At 45.0% G+C, this 27275-nt stretch overlaps 3 protein-coding genes across 10 annotated transcripts in view; 1 reads left to right on the top strand and 2 right to left on the bottom strand.

Annotated features, from left to right (window-relative positions):
• Nucleotides 1-4910, bottom strand: part of DCAF6 (DDB1 and CUL4 associated factor 6) — a 91936-nt gene extending 87026 nt beyond the window's left edge. For all 6 annotated transcript variants that reach the window (XM_049824330.1, XM_049824326.1, XM_049824328.1 and 3 more), the window contains exon 1: nucleotides 4677-4910. In XM_049824330.1, coding sequence (XP_049680287.1) covers nucleotides 4677-4770 — 94 coding nt within the window. In that variant the 5' untranslated portion in view covers nucleotides 4771-4910. The remainder of the gene's footprint in view (nucleotides 1-4676) is intronic.
• Nucleotides 4911-5606: 696 nt separating this feature from the next.
• MPC2 (mitochondrial pyruvate carrier 2) lies at nucleotides 5607-13985 on the top strand. The gene is made up of 5 exons (XM_049824361.1): nucleotides 5607-5770; nucleotides 9918-9958; nucleotides 11838-11922; nucleotides 12968-13079; nucleotides 13739-13985. The coding sequence occupies exons 1-5, from the start codon at nucleotides 5665-5667 to the stop codon at nucleotides 13794-13796; spliced, it is 402 nt and encodes a 133-aa protein (XP_049680318.1). The 5' UTR covers nucleotides 5607-5664; the 3' UTR covers nucleotides 13797-13985.
• Nucleotides 13986-16535: 2550 nt separating this feature from the next.
• Nucleotides 16536-27275, bottom strand: part of MPZL1 (myelin protein zero like 1) — a 40185-nt gene continuing 29445 nt past the window's right edge. The window contains exon 6 of one of the 3 annotated variants that reach the window (XM_049824353.1): nucleotides 16536-22017. In XM_049824353.1, coding sequence (XP_049680310.1) covers nucleotides 21916-22017 — 102 coding nt within the window. In that variant the 3' untranslated portion in view covers nucleotides 16536-21915. The other 2 variants (XM_049824355.1, XM_049824354.1) reach the window with 2 other exon arrangements.

The following is a 27275-nucleotide window of genomic DNA, read 5'->3' on the forward strand; positions in this document are numbered from 1 at the left end:
AATGAGCCACTACTAGTTTTTAAACTAATAAGGTAATGAACGTAACATAGTCAATATCAAAACTAATCAGTTGTTGCATCTATTCTTGCCTATCCTGTTTTTCAACCCTACCTACGAGCAGGGCAATTAACTTGCTTCAAAACTGTAATTAGTTTTGGTTTTACTATGGTGCATCTCAGTAAAGAGGGGGAGCTACTGACAACCGATTAGTTTAGCAAGTTCTCCCTACCTACATAATAATATATTCGCAGCTCTCTTTTTAGCAACAGATGTTGAAACTTTACAAAATTTGACCACAATGAACCTAACTACTGATTTCCTTGCGGTTAACATATGGATTTCAAACCTTTCCCAAATCTTAAAAAACAGGATGAGAAAAAGTTAGTAAGATATGAAACAGTCTTTAAAGAGGGAGGAGCGGAAGCTCAGGAGACAGCATCACAACACTATCTCTAAGAAATGTGGTAAGCTTAAAAATTTCGTATCACAAGGAAAGAAGTTGTTAGAAAACAGCATGTGAACAAGGATATCAGAGATTAGGGAGAATGGACTTATTCTGATACTTCCTATCAAGCACCACAACTTCCAAAAATCACCCTGAGCTAAAAAACAGAATCAGTTCCCTCTGCAAACTATTTTAGACTAACAGATTTTCTCCAGATAACCTGCTATGTCAGTTAACAACAAAAAAAAAAAGCCAGCGCACCCCCCCAAACCAACCAATCAAAAAAAAAAACCACACAAAAAAAACCCCAAACCACCCCCCCAAAAAAACCAAAACCAAAACAAAAACACGAAACAACCAAACACCACCAAAAAAACCCAAAAACTCTTCAGTCTTCCTCCTGGCTGAACAGAGCTATCCTCAGCAGCATGACCCCTCACAGATAAGCAAATAAATCCGTCACATTAAAAACTTCAGAGGAATTAGAGACTCACTTCCTTCTTGCAAGACACACATGCTGCTATTTCTTTAGTCAAATTATTATATGCTATACTTCACCCACATAGAGGCCTTTATTGTGATGGCACCGAACACTTTACATGCTAGCAGAACTTGTGTGTTCATTAGTCACTGAAATATTGCCACAATGATACAAAATGGCAACCAAGACTTGGGGATTCTTGGGAAAGTATCATGACTGAATAATTACACTTGCCGGTTTCAAAGAAGAATTTAACTTGGATACTAGTTTACTACCAATGTTTTCGGTGTAAAAGCACTGCAATGTTTTTAACAACTGAAAGTAGTCTGAAACTGAGTTTCCATCCATGATCCAGCAGCAGGACTCCTCCTGCTAGCATTAGGCTAAGACGATGCCCAAACTGAACCAAAGAAAAGAGCGTTACTGACAGCCTCCCCAAGGCCTGGCTTTCTCCCGAGACTTCAGATACAAGCACGGTCTGAAACTGAGCCTAATTAGCCTAAAAATGCTGAAGAAATGTAGCTAAAATACATTGATAAGACCCACATTTTCCCTCTATCATCACAGCAAGAATTCTTACCAAATGATAACATCTGAAGGACATGTCCCAGGTGCATATACATTGCCCCATCTCCACAAGACTTTCCTCTAGAACTCTGTCCAGAACTGACTAGGTTTCAGAGCAATTATTTAGAGATCTTGCAAAATCAGAGGTTTTTTGCAAGGACATAAATTCCAGGAGTGAACTATCTGCATGGAAAGGTACAGTATGATGCACAGATCCTTCCTGGAGCAGCTGTTTTCGAAAGCTGAAAGCGGCTATAAATAGAGTGCCACTTGGTTGCCAGTTCACATGAAACTGAAACAGAGTAAATAGGAAACAGCACTTAATTCTCAGATGTCTTCCTTCAATACGTAGTCCCTTTCAATATTCCCCATATTCTACATTGTAGCATAACAACACCCTCCAAATGAATGGTTCACTATGCAAGTATCATTCATATATACACGTATTCCTTCCAACACATGGTGAACTGCATTGTTAGTTACAGACTTGCTATGAAGGTTCTCCTGGTTGAATCTCCTTTGATTTCCTGGTTGAAAAAGAGCAGCAGACAATGAAGAGACATATAACCTACTTTATTTTGTACTGGTATCCATAATTGTTTTGGCAAATTTACCAAAAAAACCTACCCAAACAAAAACCCCAAACAAACAAGCAAAAAATGCACATGGACAATGCCTTAAGTCTCCCAATACTATTACAAAGTCAAAATTAAATGCTTGACTTCCATTTGTTCTATCAGACTGTTGAAACAGTATAAAACCAGTATAAATAGGAAGAAACCTTACTTCCCATTCAGACTAGATCAGCAATGATCAACAATCAATGTTACCTATCTGACCACTGTGGACTTAATCTGTGTCCAAACAACAAAGCTCCTACACAGAACTGCTGAAGCCTGAAAGGGGGAAGACCCATACATCCACTAAACTGCACACAAAAAGGCACAGCAACAGGCCTGTCATCTGGTAAATCTCCACACAAGCAGTCGCACCTGACCAGCAGCAAAATTAGTGGGTCTATTAAGGCCATGAACGCCATTTTCAACACAAGCCCTTTTCGTTAAAAGCAGAAGTCAGCAAGGACTCTTAACCACCACCAATGCAGATCTTGACATCAATTCAGCAGGAAGCCTCTCTCAGGTCCTATTTTCTCAAGGCTATAAAGCTACTGAATGTGTTTAGGTTAAATGAAAAACAGTAAATATGAGACCTTAATCTCGTCACTAGAGGGATTTTGTTTTTAACTGAAGTTATGCACGTTTTATTGGAGTAGTGTCCAGGAAAGAGATCTTAATAAATCTGGGAGGAGGATTTCTACTGATCAAAAAAAGTCTTACGGTGCTTCTTCAAAATCTACACACTACAGTTCTAATTTTAACATTAATCTTTTCTGCTCCTACTGGAGCAGGAAAAATAAAATAAAATAAAAATTCCTTAAGCATCCAGCCGGAAGGATACCCATGTTTGACAACCAAAAATTAGGACAATCCTCAGCTAAGACTTGGCCAAGCACAGCTGTCAAGGCATAACAAAAGTCAAAAGCAGTTAGACTATTACTTTTCAACCTTTTCCAATTTTAGGACCTCAAAAATTCTTTCCAAAGGACTTAAGTGCACATAGGTGCTCTACACACATACACCCTCTCTATAATAGATGAAAACCTACCAGCAATGGCCTTGCTTTTCCCAGTTACCTTTTGTGGATTACTGAGTGCTCAGGGGCGACAGACAGAAAACTACTGAGTTAGACTTGGTAACGTGATACGCCACCTTAAATTCCACCAGGAAACCAAATGAAAACCAATACCAACCACAGTCAGAAATGCCTGGGAGGTACAAAGACAGACTTTTTACAATGCTGTAAATAAGTTCCATCTCAAGTGCTCAACGTTTCGACTCAAAAGCAGGAATTATTTTGGCACACAAGCACAAAAGAGTGTGTTTGCGACCAATAAGCCATCTTCCCTGGAGAGCCACCACCCCACCCCCCCGCCCCCGTCCCCAGATCCGAGTGTCATCATGATATATGCGATAGACCGCCACACCTCCAAAAAACACGTGAATAAATATTTTTTAGAAAAATATTTTTGGGCACGGGGAGATGCGGAATGCATGCAACCTGCGCCATTACAAAGAATATCAATAGTTCTTTTACACGAAAGAAATCGCCCTGAAGCCTCGTAAACTGAAACTAACGCTGGTTTTTCACGTCCGGCGCTTGGAAAGTGAAAATAACGAGCTGAGCGTTTGAAAGAGCGAGCAGCAAGAAGCAGGGGCGTATTTGGAGACACCCACACCCCCACCCCGGCCGCCGCAGAGCAGTTGTGAACACAAAGACGCGCTAAATAAGCCGGCACCGAACACGTTCAAGCGGCTCTGCCCAGCATTCAGCTTTCAAAACCCAGGAAACGCCGAAAAGCCCGGAGAACAATCACGCTATTATCCCGGCATTTACGTGTTTTGTTAGCAATCTTTAGAGGCTCAGGGCTGGTAAATCCGGAGCCCGCTCAGCCCCGGGCATAAGCCACGGCTCCCGGTCTATTTTGAGCCGCCGCGATCCGCCGCCGCCCAACTTCCCCGCTGGATCTCCCTCACGCAACAGTTCCTTCAGGGAGAGAGGGGGGCGGGCGAGGGCCGCCGGGCAGCGCAGGCAGCCGGCGGAGGGAGCCGAGGGCCCTGCCCGGGACCCCTCCAGGACGCGGAGGGATGGCGGGGAGGTGGGCACACGCACACGACACACACACACACACACACACACACGACGACGACGGGGGGGCCGCCCCACGCGGGGCACAGGAAACTTCGGAGCCGGCAGCCGCCGCGGGACAGCCCGGCCGAGAGGGGAAGCGACACCAGCCGGCAGCGCCGCGGCGGGGGGGGGGGGGGGGGACGGGGGACACCCGGGCTCAGACCGGGGGCCGGCCGGCAGCACCCCCTGCCACGCCACGCGCGGACCCTCTTCCCGCCGCGCCCCGCCTCCCGCGCGCGAGCGCCTCGCGGGGGGTGGGGGGTGGGGAGAGAGAATCTGCTGTCACCTACCCCCGCCCCGCGCCTGGGGAGAGGGGGGGCGGTCGGAAGGGGCGCGCGGCCCCCTCCTCACCCCGGGCGTGGGGAGCCAAGAACGGCTCAACGGCGCCCGCCCCGCCTCGCCTCGCCTCTCCCGCGCCACGGCCCCCGCCCTTACCCAGGTAGTGCCTCCGCAGCAGGCCGGGCTCCTCCAGCCCCAGGCTCCGCTTCCGCACGTCCCACAGCAGGTGGGGGCAGTGCCCGCGGGACATGGCCCCCCGCCGACGGGGCGCGGCGGGAGGGAGGGGTGTCGGGCGCTCCGCTGGTACCGGCCGCCCCGCGCGATCACCATGGAAACCGACCGACCGGCCGGCCCGCCCGCGCGCGCGCGCGGCGCTCGCCTGTCCGTCCGTCCGCCCGCCTCGCGCCGAGGCACCGACGCGGAGGGAGCGGCGGCGGGACCGGCGGCGGCTCCGCGCCCCGCCCCCATGCATGGCGCCCCGCCCCCGCGGCGCCCCGCCCCCGCCGCCGAGGGGGCGGGGAAGGGGGGGGGGCGCAGCGCTCCGAGACTCCGGGCGTCTCGCGCGAGCTGGGAAGGTCGCGCCGAGGGGGCCCGCCCCGCCCCGAAAGGGGAGGGCGCGTCGTGGAAACGGCGGGTGTCGTCAACGCGCTCGTCTTCGCCGGCCGAACCGGCTCTCGAGCCAAGCGATGAAGCCACGAGGCGGCCATCTTGGGTTTGGGCGTGCGGTCACGGCTCGGGGGTTTCCCGCGCCGGCCATCTCGGATGGGAGAGTGAAGCGGCGCCGGCGGCCATCTCTGAACCGGGCGCTCGCGCCCTTCCCCAAGACGGCCGCGACACCGCCTCCGAGCGTCTGGCGCCAGCTCCCCTCGCGAGGCGGGGGCGGGCCACCCTTAGCCAATAGCGCTGCGCGAACCCCTCCGCCCCTCCCCGCCTCTTGCGGAGGCCGCCAATCAGCGCGCAGGAAGCGGCGCTCCTCCCCCCCGGCACGGGGGTGACAGGTAGGCGGGGCTCGCTGGGGGCGGTGGAAGGACGGAGGGTCGCGGAGGGAAGGAGCTGCCGGCACCCGCTCGCCCCCCCCCCCCCCCCACCCCTCGCCACCGCCACCGCCACCGCCCGGCCCCCGCGCCCCCATCGCCGTCCCGACATGGCGGCCGCCGTCGCGGGGCTCCGCGCCTCCTACCACCGACTGCTCGACCGCATCGAGCTCAAGCTGCCGCCGCGGTTCCGGCCCTTTTACAACCACCCGGCAGGTAACGGGGCGTCCTCCGCCGGCGGCCGGGCGGCTCCGCGCGGGGAGGGCCGAGGGGGTCACCTTGGCCGCCGGTCGGGTCCGCGGAGGAGGCGGGGAGCGGGGGGTCCCGCCGGGGGCTGCCGCGGCTGCCAGAGCGCTGGGCAGCGGGGAGGTCCGGCGGGGGGGGGGGGAGGCGGGGTCGGGGCGGCAGAGCCGTGGCTGCGGCGCGGGGAAGGCTGCCGAAGAGCGGGCTCCTGCTCGTCAAAGGAAGACCTCTCTTCTTTGGGAGGACGGAGGGCGACAGGCGCGACGCGAGCTGCTGTTGCCGCCGTCTGCCGGGGTGCACGAGCGGAGCGGAGCGCCGCCGCTGCCCCACGGCTCCGCCGCTTGAACGCGGGGGGCGGCTGGGCTGCCTGCCCCCTCCTCCGGGGGCCGTGATGACTTCCAGAGGGGCCCGAAGGCTTCAGCTGCCACTTCTTTCACGGGGACGTGCTGGAAAAATGGGGGGGAGCGCGGCAAGGGTTCCTGAAGGGTACTCTGGTTTAAGTCAAGGGGCTCTTTGCTTCATTTGCTTTCTGGTGAATCCGGCCCTGGTACCGAGGGCGGCTCGTGCCCTTGAGGAATCCGCTGCCGTAGCCGAAGGGCTCCTGTGGGGTAGGAAGGGCTCAAGATTCCCTGAAATGGGCTACCATCACCTGACCTAAAGCTCACCTTTGCTTGAGCAAACATGGGGGTTTGGGTTATTAGGGAGAGCCCTCTTGTAAAATGATCTGCTTCAGTGCCGTTGAGGTGATGTTTGTCATGTAAACAAATTGCACTGGATAGTTAAAAAAGAGTGCTCGATAAAATCCCAGAATCCCATAGGCTGCTGTCCCCACTGTTTTGTTTCAGTGTGATATGCAACCTTGACTCTTCGCCTACCTGGAATACGCACTGTAGAAGGGGACTTTAGTTTTTGGTCAGTTGCTCCGTCCTCCTATAATGGACCTTTCTTGAAGTGAAAATTGTTGCTTTCTAGAAATCACAGTTAAAGAGTGAAAACTGCAGTTTATCAAAATGTCTGATTCGTACTGAATTCACGAGACCTATATACATATTTAATATTAATGTAATTTTTGTATGTAAAAAGTCAGTATGTCCGGCGCTTCCATTGTAAAGGTGCCAAAAGCCTCTGAGTGCCACGTTCGTTCTGTGTGAAATGTGGCAGCTTCCAATTGCTTGTATTGAATACAAGGCATGGCGAGCACTGGGAACCTCTATGTTCATTCTTCATCAGAACCGTAGTACTAATTGAAAAAGGCTTTGGAGGTTCTCTTGCAGTACTTTTCACTTCAGGAAACTGCCTGTGGGCCACTTTTGTTCACCACCATCACATTGAAATTAATCTTAAAAAATCCGTTTTTTAGGGACTCTGTGTGGGTCTGTATGTATATATACATATATATCTGCCATAATCCGTACTGATGGCGTAAGTGAGAAAAGCCACAGAGCAAGCAGGTGTCAAATCTGAACCTCTGCCACTTCTGTTTCAGCCTTGAATGTCTGGAAGGTGGGTCTGTGAGAAAGTTATGCAATAGATGTCACTCTTGACTGCAAAACAAGTAGGTTAAAAATGAAAGGCTCACATTTTATCTCCGGTGATATCTAAGTTTCTAGTCTAATTTAGGAGTATAAGTGTCATTATAATGAAATTATAAATCACTTGTGAGAAATGAAGAACAATGCCGACTTGTTTTCTGGCACAGAGAAAGCTTCCAGTGAAGTAATTGAAGCCTGGTCTGAAAAGCGGTTTCTTGGCTGGTGTGGCACAGAGCGAGGCCACTGGAGGACAGCGAAGGGCCTGGGGTACAGCACACCAACTCCCCAGGCTGCTGCAGAGCGGGGAACATTGCTCTTGGCAGCCACGGGGAAGCGTGGGCTGTGCTTCTACTCCCTCTCCTTTGGCCTCTTTGGTTCACTTTGCCTGATTAAACTAAACTCTCCAGGACAAAGAGTTCTTACATTTAATAGAAGTTGTAAATTCTATAAGCTGGTCACACACACAGTGTCCAACCTAGCCTGTGGTATGCCCCTGCTCTGATGTGCTGCTGTCAAATTCACCCTTGAAAAATTCCAGGTGTCAGGATCTGGGAAGAGCTCGCCCCAGCTGGGTGCTTATTGGAGTGCGTCCAGAAGAGGTGTTCTGCTTAAGGCGTTTGACAGTCTTCCCTTATAACAAGCTTGGCTTGGTACCTTACTTGTCTTCAATTCTTTCTTACTTTTGTAGTCAGCAGTTTTAAATTACCAAGTTATCTCTTATTAATAAAAATTAATGTCAGTCTTCTTGAAAAGTTTGCTAGCTGTTTAGGGAATGTCGATTTAATAATTTATACTGACCCCACATTCTCTAGTACTCCAAATCTGAATTTGTGTTTTAGAAGAAAATAGATGATAGTAATTAAAGCTACTTTCGTGGGACCTCTGTAAGACTGATTTATAAAGAGCTGTATTTGCAGCCTGATACTGACATACTAAGTAGCTGCCTAAGAGAACAGCAACTGAAGTTTCTGTCTTTGAAAGATGAATATTGAGCTGTATTTGTTCAACATTAGGCAGTTTTAGTGGCTGCACCACCCCAGGCATCCTAAAAAAAAAAATTAAATCCCATGTAGTTATCCAAGACAAAAGTAATGTGCTGGTAGTTATTAACTGCAGTTTGAAACTTGATCGCTATCACAAGCAGTGTGGGTCTAAGAGGGCTTTACGCAAAGCCGCCAAGCCAGTTTTTGTTGCCTTCCGTGCTGCGGTTGCCCTGCCCTTTTATAGGGCTTAGTTGGCTTTAAGGTGAGCAACTGGTATTTGTAAGAATTAGTCTTATCCCCCAAATTACGAGTTGCTTCACAGGTGCTTGCTGTAGAAACCTGACAGTTAATTTTTCCCAAGTCACAGTTTTAAACTTGAAGGCACTTAAAACAGGGAGTACAAATAGTTACTGCAAGGCCTTTTTAAGGCTGAATTGTTAGTGAAAAATTAGCTCACATAAAAAGCAAGCAACCAAAGTCATAGTGTTTAACACATTTAAAAACTTTACTCATAATATGTAACATATTATGGTGAAAACTTGGCTTCATCTTGCATGTTATCAGAATACTGAGCAGTGGCCTAGCAAGACCTAAAACTTCATGTGTTTTGATGAAATCGGAACCAGTGTCCTGACTGTCTCCCAGTGCGGTGGGTTGGTACTTTGGATCGTGGTCTCTCTTTTAAGACTTTGAGCGGTAGTTCTAGATTAATGATTTCTGGCGTGGTTGGCAACCTGCACATTGTAGGTGTGGCATTACAGTACTTTGTTTTAACCAACCAGTTGCTATTTTAGCACTGCTGTAAGACGTATGTATTTGTAAGAGAGATGTTTTCCCCCAGATCCCATTCCATTGACTTTTCTCCCTTCCTTCTGTAGATCTTGTCCTCTTCCCCCATTATCCTCCTTGGCGTATTGGTAGATTATTGGGGTGTAGGGTTGATTCGGTGGGAAGCATTGTTTCTGGTAGAAAGACATGGTTATTCAGGGATGCAGATTAGGGTGAATGAGGACACTCTCCTTGCAACATTTACTACTACTTATGTTTGCAATTTGTACTCTCACTTTAACCATCTAATGCTGCTGCGCAGCATGTCTTCGGTAGCATGAAGAGGTAGGCTGTGATTTGGGAAGGGAAGGAGGAAGTGACTTGTTACAGTACCAGTAATAAAATATTTGGGGGTTTTAGTTTACAAGATTCAGTTCACAAAGATTTCAAATACTATTTCTGTTAGTCCAGCTGTAGAGTAGCTTTTAATCACTGTATAGAAACTGTCTTCACTGTTCCTAGGCCTTATCCTAACTCTTTTCACTATAAGTGCATTTGGCCTGCTCTAGTGTCGTTTGCTTAAAAATGGAAATACAAAATCCTACTCATCTGTTGCAGAAATGGGTGGACTGATTACACAACTGAAGGTTGATGCACTGAGCTGATGAACTATAAGTATTAGATGATAGAGCTCATACAGTGATAGAAACTGCACTAATATACACAATTCATTATTTAAAAAAATGAAAGAACTCCAAAACTTACTGTGGGTATTAAAACAGCTACATCTCACTGAATAATTTAACTTCTTTTCTTTTTCTCCCCCTCCTCTCTCAGGTCCCAAAACAGTGTTTTTCTGGGCACCTATTATGAAATGGGTAAGTATAAGATGCCAGCTGGTGTCTGGATCGCAATCGGAGGGCAATCTACAGCAACCCATTGAGCAAGCAATGGTTTCCCTGCAGATATCTGAGCCTACAGAAAGATTTAACACCAAGGCTCTAATTTGTAATATACGGGGAGGAACAAAATTAGCCTTAATAATGTATAGCACAACGTGCAGGGGATACCGTGGGAGAAAAATGCTTTGTGGAAAAAATTGTACTCTTTGCTGAAAGTTTCACAAAAGCTTTCTTTTGTGAAACACTGACTTGCTCAAGGTAGGCATGAGCTGGCATAATTCAAAATGCTTAAAGCATGTATTTCTTCTGAGATTGAGGAATTTGAATAGTATCTTAAGCAAGCCAATTCCTAAGCCTCACAGTTTGAAGGCAGGTTAAAGTGTGTCAGAGTGCAAGGTAATCTTGAGAAAACAAAATTAAAACGGCACTGCCATTTTGGCTATCAGTAGCTCTCCGCTTCCTATGCAGTTCTGCTTTCCACTTGGTTACATCCCTTGGCTGTGTTTGTGTGCAGGGTGAAGTATATGCCTCCTCCTAATTCACTGTACTCGTAGTTGTTGTATTGGTACAGATGAAATAAGTGACCTCTAAAATCATGAAGCTGTTTGATCTCCTTGTTTGATAACAACCAAGGATATAACCTGCTCTTACTATTGCCAGCTGGTTTGTAAGTTTGCCATTGTTAACCCCAAATTTTTATAGGCCACAGGCAACGCGTTATGCTCTAAGCTGTAGCTTGGTTTCTTTGACAATCTAAACTGGAGCTGCAGTAACCATGGCTAACTTTCCCCTTTCTGAGAGACTCCCCCAGGCAACATGCTCTTGAGCCTGAGCATATAGGCAAGTCTTCTGAGCAGGCTGGTGTCGACTGCTGCTGTATCAAAAGAGCTTATACACAGATGGTTTTTCTTTTGTGAACATTCAGGAAGACTTCTCTAAGCTCACAGTGAAGTTCTTCAGTGAGAAGTTAAAATTACTTTCCCCCTACATGGCAAAGGTGCATTTACTGCAGTTACCCAAGTGTGCTCAAAGTCTGTACCTCCATGGCACCCCTGCAGCAGTATCAATCCCATAAGTGAGGCAGCACACAGAAGTATCTACCCTTGAAAACTGGTTTCTTGATTGGAGCCAAAGGAGTCCTTAGTGGCAGTCGGTGAATTAAAAGTGTTAGGACTCTCTTATTTGTGGGATTTAGGTTTTTTGGCTTTGGGGTTGGGTTTTTTTGGTGAATGCCTGTAACGTGAACATGAAATTGTATTTCCAGTAGAGGGCAGTAACACAACAAACCAAATCAAGCAGCGCGTTTGATAGTAATGCTGTCAAGTAGGTCAGCCAAGCTATTCCTCACCTCACCTGACGTTTTCTACTTTTACTGAAATTGTATTAAAAAAGAAGCACTTTCACCTCCTCAGATGAAGCTGAGTGAAGACTATATGGTGTCACACCTACATCTTTACCAGCAATATCTCACCCTGAGGTTTAGGAAGAAAGGCCTTATTTAGATAAGCTTCTACTTGTTGCATGAAAACCATTTTTTTCCCCCCAGCTGCTTTCCTAAGCTTAAAAGCTTAAATTAACCTCGTTCTTAAATTAATACAAAATTGCCGCTGCCTGGGATTTTATTGCAAGCCAGTTGCACCCCCCCATAACTGTGTTCTTATTCCTACCACAAGGGACTAGAAGTGAATGGGGTCTCCAAGAGTCTAATTACTCTGCTCATATAATGCATCCCATTTCCTGCATAATGCATATAGAATAAGCACCGAGCTATGAAGCAACTTCCCCTTGTAAAGTGTTTGATCTGTTGCAGGAGGTCCTGGTACTTGACTGGTGCTCACTGAATTTCTCTTTACAGGGTTTGGTATGTGCTGGAATGGCTGATATGACCAGACCAGCAGAAAAACTCAGCACAGCACAGTCTGCAGTACTAATGGCCACAGGTAAAGCCAAAGTTACTCCATGCTTTTACACAGCACCCTCTCTAAAACTGTATACGCTTCTTTCTGAATCCTCCATCAGTACTAATCCACTTCTTTAGAAAAGGGTTAACTATAATATGCTAGCTGTCACTATTGCTGTCAGATGATAATTCTAGGACAGACCTATACTTGTTATTAAATCTGTAAGAGTTCTGTGATTATATAACAGTTTTCTACACGTGTCTTAATTTGGAATTGTCCAGAGCAAGTTGTTACGAGTTAGGATACGAGTTTCATCTCTTAAGTTACGATACCACTCATTCCACTAAGTGACCTCTTTTGCTTCAGGTCAAGTAATTTTGAAATCAGTCCAGGGTATAGTGACTTTTTTAGAGCAGACTTTAAGAGATTAAACAATGGTAGGGTAATTACACTAACATAACTGGAAAGAATTTCCATGTGTTAAAAGAATTTGGAAGCAGTGGGTACACACGCTGCTGCACTGCTGTGTGCTGTGAATTTTCACGCTGACAGAAACAATATTCTGTATTCAAGGTGTTCTACCAGTTCTTGTCAGGGGCGGGACTTGTGGCAGCTAAATCTGAAAATCAACATTATAGCTGCCACCTTCTTTCTTCTCTAGACTTTATTTTTATATCCAACACAGTGCTGTGCAGTCTGCATGATAGGTAAGGCTTTCTTGACTGGTAAATTCTGTAATCTCTAAGCTGGTGCAGCAAGCTGGATATACTACAGCAAAATGCCGCTACCCTGCAACTGTGCTGGAGAATTAAGGTCTAGACTGCAATAGAGTACAGAGGATCTTTGTTTGATATTAAGGCTATGACTGACTTTATTGTCTAGTTATTTTGAAAAATGCAATACCTGTCCCACTGGCACTTGATGTGCTTTTAACCAAGAAATGGCTAGTTACTAGAAAAGCAGTTGTCTAACATGAAGTTGTAAAACTTGTTTACTTAAACTGGCCCATGATTCTGTCTCCAAACTTAGGGGAATGTCTGAATTTCACTTTAAAGACTTAAGATCTTTCCCCTTCATTCAACAGGCCTTATTTGGTCAAGGTACTCTCTAGTTATTATTCCTAAAAACTGGAGTCTGTTTGCTGTGAACTTCTTTGTTGGCTGTGCTGGTGGCTCTCAACTCTTCCGAATATGGAGGTATGTATTAAGAAGGGCTGCTCTACATACTATAACTAAGCATTCACACCACCTCATCTTAACCAGGAATTTATAAATTCCACCAGCCTCAATGTCAGTGCAACAGGCAAGAAGAACTGAACAATTAATTAAACATTGCAGAACTTCTTTGCTACATTGTTAGTTTTCCAGTTAAGTGGGAGCAAAGCTTTAAATATTTTCAGTATAGCTAGCGCACATTTTAAGGAATGTGCTATGCAAGCTGTAGTTTCTGGGTCTAAGGCATTCTTTAAAAGCTGTAGGTCTGACTGACAAACAGCCTAGACTTTCTCCTCCTCAGAAGTTTTGCACTTTTGTCAGCTTTCAGTGTTGAATCGTGTCAGTTCCAGCTGGATTGAAGGGCTCTTAAGCAGAGCAGTGGTTGGGGTTTTTTTTTAGTTATTTCTTGAGGGAAAATTTGGAGTTCTCGGGCTTCAGTACTGGCCAGGAATGAGGCAAACTTAACAACAAATTTGGAACTTCTTACATGAACTGAACTATCCTATCCTGAGTATCCACCCTCAAGTCCGTTGTAATTTTAAACCTCCTCTGCTGAACAGATTGTTAGGAAGACACTGTTATTATAACTGGTGTTCTATTCTTAGTCTCCACTCTTTTTTAAATTTTTTTTTTCCCTATAGGTATAATCAGGAGCTAAAAGCAAAACAACAAGAGCACCTGCAGCAAAGAGATGCTTAACCCAACAGGTCAAATCCAACAACGCACAAACCCTTCCCCATGGGACCTAGCTTCACTAATTTTAATGTTTTTTCCTCTGAGAAAATGAAAGAGGAATTCTAAATGTCTAGACAGCAAGTGTTTTCTAAGTGCAAATAACAATATCTCCATACATTTAAATAAAGTGCAACCTTTTGAATTCAAGTAAAATTGTGTCTTATATTGCCTCTTTAAAAGAAACTGATTGTTGATTGTGCCTAGAATGAGTTGCTGGGCCCCACCTTATCTGACTCTAGTGAACAGTGCCAGGAGTGACATGGTACTGGTGACAGTCAGCCAGAGCCTCAGACTGAAGTAATCAGTCTGGGTGGGGTTTTATCATGCTTTCAGTAACCAACAACAGTAGCATTTGCATTTCATTCCCTGATGCTGTTCCCTGGTAGCGTTAGGATATTCTTTTCAGCTACGTATATCTTCCTTTGTTTTCCAGCCAACGCCGTCTTTAACAAGAGGAGGGCAAACTAGTATATGCCACTGGTGTTTTAGATTCTGTCATCCTTTACAACTAGAGGCAGAAGATAGGCACATTTAAGCACCTGGTTCTTGGGAGTGTGAAAAATAAACAGCCAAAACTTCTATTACTCACTTTCCACCTCCTCCTTAAGTGCCTTCAGATTTCCTGCAAAGGTGTGCACTTGGGAAACATGTGCATGTCAGTTCTCCAAAGCTTTGGAGGCAGTGGTATATTCCCATCTGTGGCATGTGTGTGAATAAATACTGAAGCCTTTCCTTAAAGTCAACATCTCTCCCTACTTATTCTCCCGTAAAGAGGAAAAGCGTGCCACTGTGAAATAGCTTCCAAGCAAAGGCTTTGCATTACACGGCTGGAGCTCATCTTTTGCTGAGAAGTACGAGGTAATTGTGTTCAGAGCACGGTATCAATGAGCTTCCCTGGCAGGTTCTCTGAGACTTCTTCCACCAAAGCTAGGAGTCAGTACCAGTGCTCAGGAATTTATATCCAGGAGAAAAAGATAACTGTGAGACAGAGTAGCTTCTTCAGGATTCAGCTTTCAGGAAAATGAAGGCCTTGAAATACTGGAGTTTTGGAAACTCCTGTTATTAAGCCTCTCTCCACCCCTACTTCCCCCCACGTACACCCCATTTGAGTTATCGCTCCAGCATGGCAAGGGTGGAGAGTAAACCATTCTATAGTCGAATGAGCTGCAGCACCTTGCTGTGGCACCGATGTCCCCTCCTTTCTCACTCTATGTATAATGTTATATTATCCTGTGCAAAGCATTTGTGCTGGATACTTTAAGGAAAGCATTTTCCATTCTTACAAGACATGCACCTGATAAGTCTGTCAGCTTCCCTTTTGCAGGGGCTGTCCTGCCATGAAGCTATTTCTCTCCTATGTGTATTCTGCTACAGTTTCACATGCATTTCTTAGTTCTCCTAGCTGAAGTGGTAATACAGGGTATTGTATTGGTTTTGTGTGGCAAGGTTTTGGTAGCAGGGGGGGTTATAGGGGTGGCTTCTATAAGAAGCTGCTGGAAGCTTCCCCTGTGTTTGAGAGAGCCCACACCAGCCGGCTCTAAGACGGACCCGCCGCCAGCCAAGGCCGAGCCCATCAGTTATAGTGGTAACGCCTCTGTGATAACATTTTTAAGAAGGAAAAAAGTTGGGACAGACGGAAAACAGCAGCCAGAGAGAGGAGTGAGAACATGTAAGAGAAACAACCCTGCAGACCCCCAGGTCAGTGCAGAAGGAGGGGGAGGAGATGTTCCAGGCGCCGGAGCGGAGATTCCCCTGCAGCCTGTGGGGAAGACCCTGGTGAGGCAGGCTGTGTCCCTGCAGCCCATGGAGGTCCACAGTGGAGCAGATATCCACCCGCAGCCCGGGGAGAGAGGACCCCACGCCGGAGCAGGTGGGTTCCCGAAGGAGGCTGTGACCCCGTGGGAACCCTGCGCTGGAGCAGGCTCCTGGCAGGACCTGCGGATCTGTGGAGAGAGAAGCCCACGTTGGAGCAGGTTTTCTGGCAGGACTTGTGACCCCGTGGGGGACCCACGCTGGAGCAGTGTGCTCCTGAAGGACTGCACGCCGTGGAAAGGACCCATGCTGGAGCAGTTCGTGAAGAACTGCAGCCCGTGGGAAGGACCCACACTGGAGAATTTCGTGGAGGACTGTATCCCGTGGGAGGGACCCCACGCTGGAGCAGGGGAAGAGTGTGATGAGCCCTCCCCCTGAGGAGGATGAAGCGGCAGAAAATAACGTGTGATGACCGTAAACCCCATCCCCGTCCCCCTGTGCCGCTGGGGGGGGTTGGTAGAGAAATCCGGGAGTGAAGTTGTGCCTGGGAAGAAGGGAGGGGTGGTGGGAAGGTGTTCTGAGATTTGGTTTTATTCCTCATTACCTTACTCTGGTTGATTTGTAATTTTCCCCAAACTGAGTCTGTTTTGCCGGTGACGGTAATTAGTGAATGATCTCTCCTGTCCTTATCTCGACCCGCAAGCTCTTTGTTATATTTTTCTCTCTCCTGGCCAGCTGAGGAGGGGGAGTGATAGAACAGCTTTGGTGGGCACCTGGTGTCCAGCCAGGGTCAACCCATCACAATTCAAATGGTGAACTCTCCAGCTGTGTTGTTCACTGAGCAGATAGAGACTGAAGTGACTGAAGAATGTTGCCAGAACGAGAGGTGGTGTATTTCAGTCCCACTCCCTTCCCAGTCCCTAACCAGGTAAGACTCATCCAGCAAACCAGTAATGGGGAAAAAAAAGTGTATTAAAATATTCACAAGATTACAACAGAAAACATGAAAGTCCATTCAAGAAAAAATATCCAAGATAACTGTTTCCAGATGAGTCGTAAAAGCAAAAGCACTAACAGTTGGTACACTGGCTCTTCATGTAATCAGGCCATGCAGTGCATACCTAGCTCCCTCACTCAGATTATACACCTGTCTTACAGGTGTTTTTTCTCTTACATACCTCCGAGACAGAGGTTTACAAAAGAAAAGTATCCAGACTATGTTTCCAATTACATTTACCACATAAAAACAGCTGGCACTGCAGGGAGACAGAAAAGATTGCACAGCACACTGATCTCCAAAGGCATTGAACTTACGTTTTAAAGTACAAAAATACCTTTAAATGAAAGGGCTTATTAGCTTTAGGGCAGCGAAGAGAAGGGAAAGAGAAGCCTCAAGAAGAGTATAATTGCTGAGCATAGTTAATATGATCTTGTAGTCTCCCATATAAAAATGTTACCTAAATACTAGCACCGCAGGTGTGTGGCCACAGCCCAGAAGTCTTACCCACCTTCTCAGCTTTGATGGTTCTAAAGAGAAAATATTTCCATCACCTATTATACAATAAGAACATTTTGTACTTGAGGTGCTAGGTAGATACATTAATAAGGTAAAATTCCAGGACAAGATTTCAATACAGAGTTAAGGTGTTTTGGTTATAAATCAAATAGCCCACACTTGACCTCAATGAATCCACTCCAAGGCAATGCAGCTTCTAAGTTGCATATACACATTTACTGCAGTTACAAGACAGATGGTTACGTAACTAAACAGTTCTCACAGGTTTAAAAACCTAATTCCAGCTCTTCTAGTCACAAATTGAAGTTATCACTAAAGCTTTGAGAGAAAACAAAACCCTAGGGGTCTCCAGTTACAAATGACACATCATTCAATTAGTTACAGGGACATATTTGCCACCCACCACCCTGTAATGGCTCTTAATGCCATTTCATGAACATGCCAACCATGTTCCTCACAGAAAAACTGCTCAAGTCAAAAGAGGCAATGGAGATTTGATGTACTGAGTACAGCTACCAATTTACTTAGATTGATACTTCATAATTATTTGTAATCTGCTTCTCAAAATTCATTTCTGGTAATCAAAAGTAAGGAAGAACATATTCACTGTTAGTAAAAAGCCAAAAGTTTTCTGCTTTGTAGTTCCATTAAAAACAGGGAACATGAATGATGCGATTCATACCCCTGGCTCTAGGGGGTGCCAGCTGGCTTAACTGCCAGAGCCCAGGCTGGCCATCCAAAACTGCACCCCTACAATGGACAGAAGGTCACTTCTACCCATAAAAGACCCTTTCCCCCCCCCCCCCCCCAGCTGAGAAATGGATTTCAGATTGATCCCAGTTTTGTTTGCATGAGGAATAAAAGAGAATTCATTGCAAGTCTTTTACATCACACAGACGTTCCCCAGCTCCACCATACAGGGGCGATGACCCACGTAACAGTTCCAGACATTTGCTACTGCCTCAAGAGAGGCTGCGTAACCCTCAGCTGTGCTGCAGAGAGCCTGCCAGGCAGCACTTCGTTTTAAAATAGATGGTCCTAAAAAGAGCTAGCAGCAGTACTACAGCAGGACAAGGACAACACGCTCAGCGTTCCTCAAAGTCCAAGCTGTTCCTTTCCACCTGCAAAGAACAGCATCAGAGAATTAAGAGAACAGCAGTAAAGCAAACAGAGTTAAACTTCTGGGCACCATAACATCAGGATATGATGACCTCGTCTAACGTTAATCTCTGCTTGCTACCCATCAAGGAAGTATAAGTCCTCTGTCTCCTGAGAGTAAGCCAACTTAGCATCAGTCCCTTTCATCAGCACAGGTTATCGTATGATTAAACAAGCTAAGATAAACTGAGGGACAGAAAGTTCACAAGTCTCACATTGCCTCAAGTTCTTTTGACTTCAGCCTGAGTAAGTTATATAATAGCTACATTATTCATGTTCCCGTGACCAATTAATAATAATAATAAAAAAAAAAGATAATTCAACAGCCTTTCCACTGGAAAGGTATTCAGACTGATGTCTCCTATTCCTGGGGGAAAGGACTTCTGTTTCTTTTTAGAAAGATGTTCAGCATTTTTAAAAAATACTTCCGAGTTCATTCTGCCTTCACAAAGAGGATCCAAGCAGCCCTGCAATGAGCCTCCTCAGTATAGGCAATATGAACATACCTGTAGCTAAACAAAAGCAATGGAAGATGTTTCCTACGTTAGTTAGCACCAACCAGATCAGCATGTTTCCTAACATTAGCATCAGCCAGATCAGCGTGTTTCTTAAAGTTAGCACCAACCAGATCAATGGGTTTCTTAAAGTCAGCACCAAACAGATCAGTGTGTTTCTTAAAGTCAGCACCAGATCAGCATTGTGCTCGTATTCTCCAGTATATTCCAGCAGGAAAAGAAACAAACATTAGTAGCAGATTTCAGAGCCAAGGACAGCCCTGTCTTCTCAATAGCAGCAAGTTTTTGATCACTACATTCATCACATTTCTCCTTTTTACCCTAAAATGTCTGGGGAGAAAGATGGTGATGCACAGGGATGAACACAGACAGATCAAAATCAAGTTTCTCCAGCAACCATGTCAAAAGCGGTCCTTTCTTACTAGGTGTAAAAGAAATGCTGGGAAGTTAACAGCCCAGTAGATAAGGAAAGCAGCAGCAGCAGGATTCATCCTTATCTTAATGAGGCTTCTAACAAAGGCAGATGTTGTCAGGAAACCAGTGAAGTCTGATCCTGATGAAAGAATATAGTGTTGGCATACCCAACTTTGTTGGGTTGCTGTGTATTAAAGTTGCTTTGTCATAATTAAAGGATTATCTAATGTGGTTCTGAAAGGGTCTGCCACAGGCCTAAAACTCTTTTTCATTTACTTGATGTTACAATGGAATGTAGGCTTAAGTTTGCAAATAACAAGTTAAGAGTGTTGCAAGCTCACTGGAGGACAGGATGAGAATTCAAACCAAGTTTCCAACTGACAAATTGAAGATGAAGTCTGAAAAAGCCATAACATAATCTCAGTAGAGCCAAATTTGCAGACAATACAAAACTAGGAGGAGTTGCTGGCACACCAGATGGTTGTGCTGCCCTTCAGAGGGACCTGGACAGGCTGGAGAATTGGGCTAAGAGGAATTTCATGAAGTTCAAGAAGGGCAAAGTCCTGCACCTGGGGAGCAACAACCCCATGCACCAGTACAGGCTGGGGGCCACCTGGCTGGAAAGCAGCTTTGCAGAAAAGACCCTGTGGGGGTCGTGGTGGACACCAGGTTGAACATGAGCCGACAATGTGCCCTTTCTGCAAAGAAAGCAAATGGTGTCCTGGGCTGCATTAGGCAAAGTATTGCCAGCACATCAAGGGAGATGATCCTTCCCCATTATTCAGCACTGGTGAGGCCACACCTGGAGTACTGTGTCCAGTTCTGGGCTCTCCAGTACAAGACAGATATGGACTTGCTGGCACAAGTCCAGTGCAGGGCCACAAAGATGATAAAGGAACTGGGGCATCTTTCATATGAGGAAAGGCTGAGAGAGCTGGGACTGTTCAGCCTGAAGAAGAGAAGGCTTGGGGGGATCTTATCAACAGCTATAAATACTCAATGGGAGGGAATGAAGAGCACTACTCTTCTCAGTAGTAGCTCACTGGCAGGACAAGAGGCAATGGACAGAAATTTAAAAAAAGGAAATTCCACCTGAACCCAAGGAAGCAGGTTTTTTACTGTTTTATCACTCTAAGTGATCAAACAGTGGAACAGGTTGCCCAGAGATTTTGTAGAGTTTCCATCTGTGGAGATACTCAAAACCCAACTGGGCACAGTGCTGGGCAACCTGCTCTAGCTGGCCCTACTTGAGAAGGTAGGGGTTTGGACTAGATCATCTCCAGAGGTCCCTTCCAACCTCAACCATTCTGTGAAATAGACTGAACTAGGAAATGGTTAAGAATCAGAGAGAAGGGGTTATGGTAGACCAAACTGAAAATTATTTGCTGCTATAAAAAAGCCAACACCACATTAGGATGCACAAAACAGAAATCCTTCTACTATGCGCTACTCTGAGAAGACCTCAGCTGGAATGCCACTTCTAGTTTTTAGCACCAGATTTCAGGATACAAACGGGTCAGCTAAAGAAAGATCCTCTTCAGCAGAACGACCAGAGATCTTTAACAATCTATGAGGAGTTTAATCTAGAAACAAGAAGCTGGGAAATTGTATTCAAGTAGTAGACTTTGCAGAGAGGAAGGAAATAAACTGCCCTCCACATCCTCTGTGCAAATATAGGTTACACAAAAAAACACACATCAAAAAAAACCAAAGAGTGAAGCCCTAGATTTCCTCCAGAGGTCATTCAGCCTCCACTACAGGCTTTTAGGAACAGATAAAGCATCTCTAAGGAAGTGACAGTGGTATAATGGAGACATGGGAGAGAGGTGAGGGAGTACTACAGCTTCCAGATCCCTTGGAGCCCTTTTTCATGCTTATATGAAACGACAGAGCTTCGAGGAAGAAACATTTCATTGAAAGGTTCAACAGGGTCTGAGGCAACCACCTACAGCTATAGTTTCCTATCCCTTTAACTCACTAGCTCTTCTGTTTTCACAGGTAAACTACCATTTCACAAAATTCATTAGATCAACACTACCCCTGTACCTTAAAGGACTAAGCTTGAATAGATGGGCTCAATATAGAAGTAAACAGTTCTGTGACCTGTGTTATACAGGTCAGGTAGGCCTAAACATTTCCTTCACTTACACTGCTAAGACATACATTACATTTCTGATAGCTAGGAGTCACAGTTTGGCTTACAAGACCAAGTGAAAGTGTCTAGTTTATATGAGAAGGCAGCTTGTATTGAGAATCTGACCAAGGAAAGATGAATACCCTGTACACATAAAGAACTCTATGAATATAAAGATTTCTTTATATTCGCTTCCACAAAAGAAATTAGGCCCTATAAGCAAAAAAAGGATCTCCAGGTCAATCTAGAATCTTCAGGCATCTTCCAGTTTCTCCATTAATAATCAAGATAAAAATATTTTAAAGTTGTGATGCGAGTTTTCACTTTCTCTCTCGTCACACAAGATACAAAAAAGAATATTGGCAATTTATAAGCAAAATTCTTAACCGCATTTCAACATGCAACATTGGTCTCACTTCTGTACGATTAAATAGACTATTTACACACAATACATATATATCTTTCCCTCTGTATGCACATGCATTGGTCCTAGCCTAGGCATCAAAGGCCACATGTGAGTTCTCTGGGTCAAATCTCGTTCAAGCAATTCCAGTCTGAATGTGTGTTTTCCTTTGGATAGCTTAGGATCTCATCTCAGTTCTTCCGAATATCAGCATAGACCACAGACTCTGACTTGTTAATCTTGTCGCTGTGCTGTCCTCCGGAGTGATCTAACTGCGCGTAAATGACTGGGCCCTGGGAACAGAATAAAAAAGCACAATCAGTTTTTTTTCAGAATAGGCCACATTGCCCCTCACTTCCGCAGGGGCTGCAGCAAGACCAAAGCTATAGCAAGACCACAGAGCTTTTATGACTGCTAATGGCACTTTGAAGCAGGTGGAATGAACCCTCACCTACGAATGAGCTCTAGTCTGCCACCTTTCTCCTATCAGGAGCATGCCAAACAGCACCATTTCCTCCCTTTAATACTGTTACAGCTGCTCGCTTCTCATCAAAAGCAAAATCTAGAATCTTTCCTTCTGAAAAGCAGCAATTCTTACATGCTACAGAGCAAAGATACATGGTTTAGTCAGATGCATGCTGGACTTAATATTTTTCAAGAGGAACTGAACTGCAGATTTACCAGTAGATAGCAGAGGATACTTCCCATACTGTCACTCAAGTCCCGTATGTCCCAGCACAGCTGTACCACTTGGATAATGAGGGAGAGAACAAACCTGCAGCCACCTTATGACACCAGTCACTGCCCAAGCAAGTGACGGGATCAAGACTTAACACAGCAGTGAGCCAGAAAATACTGAAATGGTGCAGTAATGCAGAATTCTTACCTGACTTCCGAGCCAACCCAGGTAGTGAGCACCTCCACAGACACCCTGGGCAAGCACGGCCACACATCTTGGTTATATTTGCTGGGGTGCAGTGGAGGACATTACAGCACCATCTTTCAGCAGCGCATGCAAACATGCCAGCGCCTTCCTAAAACACCCTGTCCTCCAAAACACAGCCCACAGGAAAGCGAACTGCAGCTATTCAAGATGGGCTGAGGACAGGACTGCAGCCTACAATGAGCAGGTACCCAACAAGACAGGCGGGACCTTTATGGAAAGGTCTGCCCTGCAGCTCCCATTCTGCATGCCCCAATTGACACGAGCACAGAGCAGAAGGCTGTGACCACCTACCAGGTGACCTCAGCAGAGAGACCACACACCCCCACACACACCCTGTGCAGGAGGAAAAGGGACCGTCCTATCTGGGGGGAAATTACAAGGAGAGATCTTTTAGTTTGGTTGCAGCTTTTTCAGCAGTTTTTGCTTCAAAACCATTTCATCCATTTACCTCTGTTTCTGTTTCCCTTATGTCCCAGAAAGAAGTAGCCTTCACAGGCATTTCTCCTACCCCCTTCTCCCCAGTACTTTTGGTATCCTGCCAAGTTAGAAAACAACTCTACGGAACTGACCCAGAAATCCTTCCACCTAATTTCCGAAGCTATTAAGGGCCAGAAATGAAAAGAGACCTGCTGTACAGAAAATTCAGTCCTTGAAGGTATACTTCTGCACAGCTGTTTCCCCCCCCCCCAACACAATGGCAAAGCACACACCTGATAAATACCTTGTTCTCTTTCAGAAGTACTTTAAATCCAAATGTTCTTCCTTCCGGGTAAAGTATTTCCCAAGAGATAAAGAGTAGAGGAAGGAGATGGACAGAAGGATGAAAACTTGCAAGCAGATATAAAATTCTGAATATAAATAACAGACTGAGAAAATGCTCAAAAACCCCAGACACTGATGTCTTAGAAAATTCTGGATTTCAAGTCTCATTAAAGCCATCTTTTGTTTTCTTTTTTTTCCCCCTTTTTATGCTACTGGCTCTCATGTTGTTCTGGTCTCCAACATTTTATCAGGATTACATTACTAATTCCAATTAGAGTGCAGACTTCAAGGCAAAGTGACCCTAAGGTTTATTTGTAAGCAATTTTGGAAGTCTCATCTGCCTGAAGCCATAGATCAGGGGTATGATAAATTCAGCTCGAAAGTACTTCCTATCAGTTAAAAAAACAAACAAACAAACAAAAATCTACAACTGTATGAAGGACTCACAATGACATTTCAAATTTTGTTGAAGTAATTCTGATGGGTCAATTTTCTACCACAGGAGTTCACTCAGAATCAGTTATCTTATCACTATTCTAATTTTATGCCAGGTTAAATACAGTTATTCTGCTGCAGCCAGCATGGTAGGCGGTGGTGGAGAGACTGACTGGTGTGATCACCTGATCCAAACCAAGCTGTCATTGTCTTGATGTGCTCACCATCACCTAAATAAGTGGTGCATTAGCTAACACAGAGAAAAGGAAGACCAAGGATTTATTACAATGCTCCTCCATCTATTTGATTTGCTAACTGATTTTCTAGCTGATTATAATCAGCACCAGGGCCATTTTTTTTTTCCTGCATTTGATACCTCCAATGATCTGAATCTTTGTAAAGACTCTTCTTCCACAAGTAAAAGCTTCAAAAAAATCTAAACAATTCAGAACTTTCACCTAATCCCAAATAAGCTTATCCTGACTCTTCAGAACCAGAAGAGGGACCAGCACTGCCACATAAAACCCGGCAATTCCCTAAGCCTTGCAATTTTTCCATTCAGAACTGAAGGGAAAAGAGTAGCAGGTGTACCGATACTTTGCTAAGGGTTTGTCAGCAGAGTCATGAATTGCAAGTTACAGCAAAGAAAAGGGAATTACAAAATTAGACCATCGTGGTCTAACAGTGCTCTACAGTATTTTCAATTTTTTTTAGATTCTGAAAGATGTTGCAACTATCACAGATTCCAGCTCCAGGAAAGTTATCTGAAATTTAAATCAAGATTCCTGGCGGCATGAACTGCTCCTTCCCAGGGTCCCAGGGTCCAGTTCAAAGCCTGGAACAGAGCTCGAACATAGCCTGTTCTGGTATGTCTTAAACCAGAAAGAACAAAGCCAGAGGTCTGCACTTAAGTTAATGTAGCTTTAGTGCTTCCTGCTTCTACGCTGACAGATCTACCTGCTTAGGACCTCTATACCATACGGCTGTACATCAGATATGCAATTCTACAGAAGTTACACTTTGAGATCAGTGGTCCTTCAGCCTGCCCAGAAATGAATACTCAGCTACTTGCAAAGCACAAAGACAAATGAGAGCCACCTTGGAGTTAGCCTATCTTGGGACAACACACATGGGCCCTCCAGTTTGCTTGCTGCAACCCAGATTACTAGCTAAACAAGGACATCCATCTGGGAAACACATATAGTTCTTGCCTTCACTGGAAATGCTTTTCTCGCTCATCCAAATAATAGTCATGGTAGAATACAAGTCACTAAAGAATGATGGCATGGAGAAGAAACACCACATGCAAATTTGACAGGACAGAACATACCTGCTGAGAAGGAAAACACAGTGAAAACAAGTGGAGTTGATTCAACCAGGTGAACATTCACAGAACCAGATGTGCATGCTTTCAGCACTCTGAGGCACTACAGAAAGCAAGGGCTGCACTTGATAAACTTGCGCCCAAAACACCAAGGAAGTGCAGGCTCAAGTGCACTTTCAGCTGAGAAGTGATGTGGACAAATACTTTGTCACTGATTCTTAACTGATACATAAAGAACAAAATGAATAAACTTCATTTAATTAATTTAAATGCCACTCTCTGAAAGTGAACACCTCTATTACTGTTTTTAACTTGCAGAGGCAGGGGTTGTGTGTTTGTATTCACAGTTCTTCTCCACCAGTGAAGCATGAAGCATTCAGTCACTTCCTACACATCCTACCAAGGAAAAGGCTACAAGGAAGTCCACGGGCCTTTACTGTTTGACCGCAGCACTGACTGTGTGAACCACTGGTCTAAAACTGCCAGGCAATCCAAGACACAAAAGTGTGCCTGAATCAGCAAGCAGCCTGCAACAGCTTCTGGGAACTGCTAGGAATCTGAATATCAGCATTTCACCTACACAACAGCTTAAAAGGTTGAATACTACAACCAATTTCTTGATTACCAAGAAATATCAGGGTTTACTTATATGTGATACTAGATGTCAAATACGTTAATTTGCATGTTGATATCACCCTTTTAAAAAAAAAACAAACAACAAACAATGGGTAGAAGTTAAAAATATAAGCGTAATCAATTGAAATTTAGTTTCCTCGCCGATTTAAACAATCTGTTCAAAATCTGATCTACCCTGATTTTACTGGATCTTTTTAAAGAAAAGTATGTTTACTTGCTGTTCTGTAAAGATGGGGCAAATGCTTAACAGAAGGTAGAGGAACCACTTGCTGCTACAAACGTTTGCCAAGAAAGGAAAATCCAGACAAAGCTCTCTGCCTGACAAAAGAGATTAAAAAACTAAAAAACTAAACTAGAACTAAACAAAACTAAAACCATTTGCCATATTTTTCCTTTGAGGTCAGGACTGTTCTCACTTCAGGTTTTCCTTTTGGAACTTACCTGTGAGAAAACCCTGGGGGACCCTGTCAAGGAATAAGCAGACCGAAGTGACTACAGAAGGGCAAAAGCACACTGATTCTGAGTTATCTTTACAAAGTTTAGATTTACTCTGACATGTTCCTTCCAGTACACTGAGACCCAGAACAGTGGGGACATGGAAGGGTGAGGACACAGCAAGTTTTCACACCGAAACATTACAGAGAAGATAAAAGTATTTTTGCTTTCAAAATGTAAGTGCAGAACATCAAAACTCTTCCTCCACGTAGCTCTCAGGGCACTTGCACATACTGCTTCGTACCATGACAGTAATTAGATAGAACATCTTGGTCTTTTGACCTAAGGAAGTTGACTCCAACAGCTACTGCAACATATATCCCACACAAAAGCTTTTTTTCTTCTTTTTTTTTTTTTTTTGGGTGGGGATGGGTGGCAGTCACCCATTCTAGAAGCCCCTCCCATGAACTAGAAAAGATGAGCTTTATCTAGGCCTTATAGGCAGCCTGTTGCTACTAGACCCACTCCAGTCAAAATCTGAAGTATTTTAAAATCTTATAACTTGAGTATATTGCCTTTGTGTTCAGAGAATAACTGTTCTCTGAAGTCAGTAGGCAGCTTTGTGGGCCTATGTGCTAAAACGCTGGAAATACTGCACCTGCCAAGAACAAGATGCATTTCAAAACCAGACTGGAAGCCCAACAGAGTAGGGACTTTGACTTTATCCAGCTCACTGTTAGCACTGTATTTTTTTCCTGTAGTGTCGATACATTAACACACATCTCCATTATTTTGTCAGGAGAAATTAAGAAAACAGGTATTAACTCTGATTTAGAAACCCGTCAGTTCACACACGACTCTACAGCCACTTGCTAAAAGGTGGTTAATGAAGAAAAAAGTCCATTTCGGACATAAACTCACTGAGGATTCACACCTCTGCAGGAAAATTGCTGGGAATATGCAAATCAAGAGGTAAGAAACAGCTTACAAATAAGGAAATCCTGTACACTGTT

Source organism: Accipiter gentilis, chromosome 21 (assembly GCF_929443795.1).
Source record: "Accipiter gentilis chromosome 21, bAccGen1.1, whole genome shotgun sequence".
Lineage (NCBI taxonomy): Eukaryota > Metazoa > Chordata > Aves > Accipitriformes > Accipitridae > Astur > Astur gentilis.